This window comes from Dunckerocampus dactyliophorus, chromosome 7 (genome assembly GCF_027744805.1).
Source record: "Dunckerocampus dactyliophorus isolate RoL2022-P2 chromosome 7, RoL_Ddac_1.1, whole genome shotgun sequence".
NCBI lineage: Eukaryota > Metazoa > Chordata > Actinopteri > Syngnathiformes > Syngnathidae > Dunckerocampus > Dunckerocampus dactyliophorus.
In genome coordinates, this window is record NC_072825.1 from 23,221,556 (window position 1) to 23,229,707 (window position 8,152).

The 8,152-nt window shown below is 39.3% G+C and overlaps 1 protein-coding gene across 1 annotated transcript; it reads left to right on the forward strand.

The window, feature by feature from the left end:
• The first annotated feature begins 368 nt into the window (after nt 1-368).
• Nucleotides 369-8,152, forward strand: hibadhb (3-hydroxyisobutyrate dehydrogenase b). The gene is made up of 8 exons (XM_054781598.1): nt 369-481; nt 1,567-1,727; nt 1,832-1,941; nt 2,043-2,164; nt 6,380-6,513; nt 6,646-6,722; nt 6,818-6,974; nt 7,371-8,152. The coding sequence occupies exons 1-8, from the start codon at nt 412-414 to the stop codon at nt 7,530-7,532; spliced, it is 993 nt and encodes a 330-aa protein (XP_054637573.1). The 5' UTR covers nt 369-411; the 3' UTR covers nt 7,533-8,152.

The following is an 8,152-nucleotide window of genomic DNA, read 5'->3' on the forward strand; positions in this document are numbered from 1 at the left end:
TAATCAAGGATGAAGATATTATAAATGAAAATAATCATCGTGTATAAAATATAAGGCTTAACATTCTCTTCATTTGGAAATTATGACTTAACTTAGTTAAATTTTTGATGTAACCAATATATTTCAGATGACTGTTTTTAGACTGTAGACAAGAAAAAAATATCTTAATATAAATATTTTAAAAATAAATAAAATAAATGTCCGTCTTCAGCTAATTATGTGCTTTGATCTTCCTTCCTACGCCCTACATAAAATAAATAAATAAAATAAATAAAATACTTGGGCAAAATATTGCAACGGTGACCCGCCCCTGCCACTCATAGGGGTTAGGAGCGCTATGTGATTGGCTAAGGAACCTGTCATTGAAGAATGTAACATTACGTCAGCCAGCAGGGTAAAGGGGAGACAAGTATGGCGGCTGTGCTCAGAGGGACTCGGTACATGGTCAGGAGTCGGTGCAAGAATGTTGACTTTGCGATTGGTAAGGTTTTCCCAACTTAAGTCTTGACAGGCGTCGCGTTTACTTGTTGGTGTTTAAGCGTTTTTGCTACCGAGCGGTCCGCCCAATGTTGCAAAAAATGCTTAAAGCGAAGTTTCAGTACATTTTCGACACATTGTTTAGCTAGTTTTGGGGGGGCTACTGTTGTCATTTTGATAATTTTAGGAGCGTTTCTTCGTCTTAGTTTCAGCTCGTTTGCAACCTAATGATAGTTTCTCGAACCTGTTAAAGTGAGCCGTGAAATATACCAGCTTTGGTACTGTTTCCAACTATTAATGGCTAATGTGTGCCGTTGTCTGCCACTGCTGGTCTTGTGTTTCAGAAATAGTGTAATAACTGCACTCACTGTCATAGGACTTTGCCCTCTGTAGCCGCTTCAGAAGGCACGACGATTTAAGCGGGAAAACTTTTAAATATGCTTAAATGACTAAACACTTTTTTCTGCCTATTTACTGTTGTCTGTGTATATATTTATTACTGTGTTGTGTATTTTTGCAAATCAATCCGATTCATTCATAAAGTACAACTTCTTTCTTCCTTTCAGTCATACTGCAGTTTATTGCTTGTGTGTTGCATACTAAAGTGTAGTTGTCTTGTTTTTATTAAAGTACAAACTTTATACATGCATATTAACACAAAATAGGTAAGTTGATGTGAATTACTACTTATGTGTTATACTATTAACTGTATGTTAAGAAAGTACTACATACTGCTTAATAGTGTAGCGTCTGAGGTGTAGGGGGTGTAGAGTCACTCTTTGCAGGACAAAAACTCACAAACTTATGGTCTATGGAGAGGGCGTGTCGGCTCCATTTATTCAACACAACATGTGCCAGTCACACCGAACGACAACAGTCACCTTTTTTATGACATCATCTCTGCGCTAAACTGAACAGGCATGACCAATCAACTTTCATCAAATCCAGCTGTTAAAATAGCATTAAATACTATTTAGCCATGTTAGCTAATGACACAGTTGTTTGTTTGTTCACACAGTTTGTTCAGTGAATTTACAAAAAAAATTCTAGTATCCCGGCTATAATAAGCATTCAACCATTGTGTGAAAGCCTCTACGAGGTCTATGGCCTCCAAGACACAGGTGGGCTTTATTGGCCTGGGCAATATGGGAAACCCAATGGCCAAGAATTTGCTGAAGCACGGCTACCCAGTCATTGCCACCGATGTCTTCCCCGAGTCCTGCAAGGAAGTTCAAGATCTGGGTGCCCAGGTGAGATAGTAAAAGATATAGCCAAGCTTCTTTTTTTAATCATTTTAAACTGCTTCCAACTGCTTGTTGTCTGCATCCATTGTGATGTTTGTGCATTTCCACAGATTGTTGATAATCCTGCAGAGGTAGCAGACAAGGCTGACCGTATTATCACCATGCTTCCCTCAAATCCCAATGTTATTGAAGTGTATACTGGATCTAATGGTATTCTCAAGTATGCATTTCGTTTGTTATATATTTGCACAAATAATTAAACTAGTAGGTAGTACAGTTTCCAGACTACATTGTAATTTTGCTTTTTTTTTTTTTTAACAGGAATGTGAAAAAGGGCTCCCTGCTCATTGACTCTAGTACAATTGATCCAGCAGTTTCAAAAGAGATGGCAGCAGCTGCTGAGAAGATGGGTGCAGTTTTTATGGATGCACCTGTGTCAGGAGGTGAGTTTTATATTCATAATTGAACTATAGGCACAGTATACTATTTGGTGTACAAACCCAAAGATGCCCTTAGATCAGAATGTTAATGTTCCCATTGAGCAGCAGGGTGTTTATTCTACCTTACGTACATTTTTGAGGATGTGGTTTGGCTTGCTGCTGTGGTGTTACAGTATAAGGTGGGTGGTCTAAAACTCCAGAGTTTAGTAAGACTGTATATACACACAATGTTTGTGCTCTAAAGTCCACATATAGATTAATAATAAATAACAGACTTTATTCCACCCAACATAAATCAAACCCCCTTTGCCAAGACAGTCTCAGCCTCTTTTGAGCATTTTCCCGTGACAATCATTGACCCAGTAAAAACTGACGGGACCTTTTGGAGACGTTTGTAGAGTGTTGCACTCTATTGAGCAGAAATTATATGAATTCTAAGCCTATACTGCTTGAATAATAGTCTTTAGGGGATTGTTGTGTTTTTTTTAATGTATTAATATTATTATTATTATTATTTTTAAAAAATTTAGTTTGCCCAACCAGTCTACATGTGTTTTGTGGATTTGGAGAAGTCATTCGACCGTGTTCCTCAAGGAATTCTGTGGGGAGTACTCCGAAAATATGGGGTCCCGGACAACCTAATTCAGGCTGTTCGTTCCCTGTATGACCAGTGTCAGAGTTTGGTCTGCATTGCCGGCAATAAGTCAGCTCCCGTTTCCAGTGAGTGTTGGATTCCGCCAGGGCTGCCCTTTGTCACCGTTGACATGACTTTTATGGGCAGAATTTCTAGGCACAGCCATGGCGTTGATGGGATCCGGTTTGGTGGCTGCAGGGTTGGGTCTCTGCTTTTTGCAGATGATGTGGTCCTGTTGGCTTCATCAAACCGTTCCCTTCAACTCTCACTGGATCGGTTTGCAGCGGAGTGTAAAGCGGCCAGGATGAGAATCAGCACCTGAAGTCCGAGTCCATGGTTCTTGCCTGAAAAAGGGTGGAGTGTCATCTCCGGGTCGGGGATGAGATCCTGCCCCAAGTGGAGGAGTTTAAGTACCTCGGGGTCTTGTTCATGAGTGAGGGAATGATGGAACGCAAGATCGACAGGCGAATTGGTGTGGCGTCTGCAGTGATGACGACTCTGCATCGGTCGGTTGTGATGAAGAGGGAGCTGAGCCGTAAGGCAAAGCTCTCAATTTACCGGTCGATATGCTTTCCTACTCTCACCTATGGTCATGAGCTTTGGGTGGTGACCGCAAGGAAAAGATCGCTGCTATAAGCGGCCGAAAGCAGCCAAGTTTTTCCAGAGAGATTATTACATCCCCATTTGACGTGTGTGGTAAAAGGCAGTGTGCTAGCATGAATTCACTTGAGACAAATGTGCACATTAGCACTGAATAAGTCATCAAAACTTACCTTTATGCATTCCCACATAGTATCAGAATTTGAGACCAAATATGAGGTGAAAGAAAAAAAATACAGTAGTAGTCTATCTGTGCGGCATGAGATAAAGTTAGCACACGCACAATGGACATGCGTCAAGTGAGACGGATGTAACAGAGAGAATCTGGCCACTTTTCAAAATAAAACATAAAAAGTTAAATATTGGAAATTATTTTTTCTTTCTGTGCGGCCCGGTACCAAATAACCCACGGCCTGGGGGTTGGGGACCACTGCTCTAACAGAATCAATTTTTGCCATAGTGCATAATTCAAATCCAATTAATCTCTTCTGGGCATCCAAAATGTTACCACACAAAACACTTTCTTTACGATTATAGTTGTACATCCAAAAAAACATTTGAAATGCATATAAATGAGAGGGATAAATGAACATTTAGCATCACTATTACCTTGATTGAAGACTTAATTATTGACAAAGATGACTATGAGGCAGTGGTGAGGGCTGAGCGGGGATCAACACGAACTTTGTGTTTTGCTATGAGTGATTTTTGCAGCCGTGATCAATAAGAAGAGCAGAGACTTAGCATAGAACGACAGAGTCAGCCACTGATGATGTCATAGACAGGCTGGGGGAAGATGGCTTCCAGTTCCCGTTTTTATTTTGAGATCATGATAATCTTTTGTGATAAAAATAGGTTGCGAACACAGTTGGACTCAGGCAGTGTGTTAACACAAGACGCATGCCATATTGTACGAGACCCAGGGCAAAATTTGTGTATATTTTTTATGTAAACCAAAGAATATGGGGTAATAACTATAAAAGTAATCTTAATTTGGTAAATGTACTGCAAAAAAGATCAGTTTGGATAATCCATAACACCTTGTATAGAGAACATACAAATCCTCTATTTTTAAAATCACAAATATTAAAATTCGCAGATCTAGTCATTTTTCAAACAGCTACAATTATCCATAAAGCAAACAATAACCTGCTACCCAAAAATGTCATAAAATACTAGTCAACAAGAGAGGAGAAATAAGATCTCAGGGAAAAAGTAAACTTAAAACACTTTTATGCGACAACAACGCTAAAAACCCACAGCATCTCAGTATGTGGAATCAAATTATGGACGGATTGAGTAAGGAACTCAAAGTACCCAGATGAGCGATTTCAGGAAACAATACAAGTAGCTGGTATTTGTAAAATACAAGGAAGAAGAGTTTTGAACCACTACAAAATGCTATGTCTCATCACTGTAACACTCATTATTCTTCATTCTTGTGAGTTCATTGTCAGTACTCGCCTATTATTATTATTATTATTATTACAACTCAGTTCAGTTATGTCTGTTTAAACTGATTATTATTTATTTATTATACTAATATGTGATTATTATTTAATATGATTGAGGAAGAACCTTGACAATTATATTACTACATTGTTACATTACCTATAATTTTCCCATGTATTAGCTGGTAAAGACTACATTGGAATACAGGAAGTGAATAAATGTATTGCAGTTGATGTGAAATGGATGAGGGGTAGGATTAAATAAGCTTTGCTTCTTCCTACTCCTTTTGGACATGTGGAATTGCGAACTGAATTATGTGATGTATTCCATTGTAACCTGTATGCATGTTCAAATACAATTAAACCATTACGCTAACTGGGGCGTACGCTAACTGAGGTTCCCCTGTAAGTTTCCTTGCTTTATAAGTAATATGTTAAGGGTGCTGTGTTTCTTGGAGGTCCATGCAGAACAGAAGTTTTCTTGAACTCTTATCTCCTCATTCAAGAGCATACTGTAGCTCTGCAATTAAAAGTTGCCACAGCCTCACTAAAAGTGCATGTAGTTTGAAGTGCGTATATGTGTGCGTCAGTGTCGTGACATACTGCAAGACATGCAACTAAATGTGTGTGTCTGACTTCAATCAACAAGCTGTAGATCATAGGAGGGAAACTTTTTTTTTTTGAGCAGCAATCAAAAGAAGTACAGTGGCTGGCAATTCCTGTATAATCTTGTATGGTTGAATCATAAACTTTAAAAGCGCACATGGTGTTGGGAACCTAATTGAGTCAGCATGTGTCTTATAGTTGATTCTTCATGTGAAACCATGCAAGGACCCAACTAGTTTCAACTGATATGACATCCCATTGGCTGTATTTGACTTTCGGTGTATAGGCTAATTCACTGATGAGTGTTGCCTTTCCGAACTCTAAATCCCCCATTGGCTTTTTTGGGGGGAATCTTAAAACGCGATGATGCTTAAATTGGGTTCTACATCTCTACCTAGAACCAAATTATATACTGCCAGATTGCTCACAAGGCCCAAAAGCTGGGAAACCTTATGGAAATGTTGGCTTCTCTCCATTAGCTTCCTGTAAACGTGATGACTGATTCCAACATTTCCTGGTACTCCTGTGGCTTGTTTTTTAACCCCATATTAACCATCATGATTCTGTCAATTTAGACAGTTCAAAGTTCACTTTCTTAAATTGACTGTTTTTTTTTTTTTTGGAATGGTCTATTTGTCATCTGACAACTACTTATTATGGATCAAAAAGTTTTATGTTCCCTTCACGTCATTTATTGTTGAGCGTCTCTTTGACTTGAAAGTGATACTGTATGGTATAATAGCAGATATTCTTGTATCTGTTTTTGGTTCCACTGTGAGTGAGATGTGAACCTGAACCCACATGGCAGTTTTATGAGCACATTGATCTGATTTTCCTCTACTGCTATTCATCCAACCATGCATCAAACTCTAAAGAACAATATTAAACTAGGAGCAAACCATGACTGTCACATGATTTCCATTCTAGGTGTGGGTGCTGCCAATTCAGGAAAATTGACTTTTATGGTGGGAGGAGCGGAGGAAGAATTTACTGCCGCTAAAGAGTTACTCAGCTGCATGGGAGCCAACGTGATCTACTGTGGTCAAGTTGGAACTGGACAGGTATGAACTGACAATTCTTTCTGTGACAAAACCACTTTCCTTGCATATTTGCTCAACTCATTTGCCAAGTTAAGATGTTTAAATACAAGGGTTAACCTGATATCAATGTTGTTTTGCTTTTTTTTGGAATAGGCTGCCAAAATCTGTAACAACATGCTCCTTGCTATTGGAATGATTGGGACATCCGAAACGATGAATTTGGGAATCAGGTAACACAATATTGTTGTTGTAACAGAATATTGGTCAGAAATTTTAAGAAATCTACTTACGGCAGAAAATGTATTTGTTTGCCTTTTACTCCCAGACTTGGTCTTGATCCCAAACTGTTGGCCCAGATCCTAAACATGAGTTCAGGCCGTTGCTGGTCAAGTGACACCTACAATCCTGTGCCTGGCGTGATGGAGGGAGTACCCTCAGCAAATAACTACCAGGGAGGCTTTGGCACCCAACTCATGGCTAAGGTCTGTTCATTTTACTCCTAAAATAACGTCCCATTTAGGTTTGCCCTCTCCATACAGTACATGGCCATAACTAACAGCAGCAGATGTCTTTCTCACTTTTTCTACATGAGATAGCCATTAAGCTACCACTTTTTCATCAAATTGTACATCCCCATGGGTGTTCGATGTGGGAGGTTTATTTGATTTTTGCCATTAACTCAAAGTGGACACAATTTGGGCACGTATAAGGTAAACAAGATTTAACAACGAAAAAATTGAATGAAAAAGAAATGGGAGCGTTTTCTTGTGATAACAGTGTGTTACTTTTTGTAGAAATTATACAAAATGTTATGGTGTATAATAATGTGAAGGCTGTGAGTCAGTATTTCTTTTAAGTTGTGTTCTTTTTATTTCCAGGATCTAGGTCTGGCCCAGAACACAGCCACCAGCACCAAGACCCCTGTCCCGCTTGGCTCTTTAGCCCATCAGATATATCGAATGATGTGCGCCCGCGGTTATGCCAGTAAAGATTTCTCTTCTGTATTCCAGTTCTTGCGTGAGGAGGAGGAGGGACAGTAAAGTGTCTCCTCCAACAGAAGAAGCCTTACTATAGCAGGCCTGGCGCTACACAGGGCTGCTGTCATTGTGAGTGAGGGTGCATTTGTTCCCCACAAAACTGTCAAACGACACGGAGTTACATGAGCCCCCAGTCAACAGGTCAGGTCTTGTCAGCTCTTTTTCCCCCTCATATTCGCTGAAAATTCAACAATACAACACTCCTTTCACTTTCAGAGGTTATATTATCCAACATGAGGAGCATTAAAGACTGCCCCAACAATGACACTTAAACACTAAATGAGCCAGGTGGGAATTTCAGTTACAAGAATGGGACTGTATTTACTGTATCGCTTTTTTGTGATCATTTTTATGTTACGATTTTCTTTATTTGGTATGATTTCTGAACATTGGAAATGTGACTTTGGCCTTAAGGTGTCATCTTGCAAAGAAATAAAGACTATGTCTTCAACCTTGTTAACTTCATTAAACCTACACACCTGATCAATGCCCTATGGTGTCATATTAAGGCTACATTTAACTGTCATTCAGCTTTAGTCATTAAGGTCACTACTACTTACGCTTATGCACCACACCAGTCTCATGACGCCAATAAGGTCATTCTAGTTTCACTCATTCAGTAG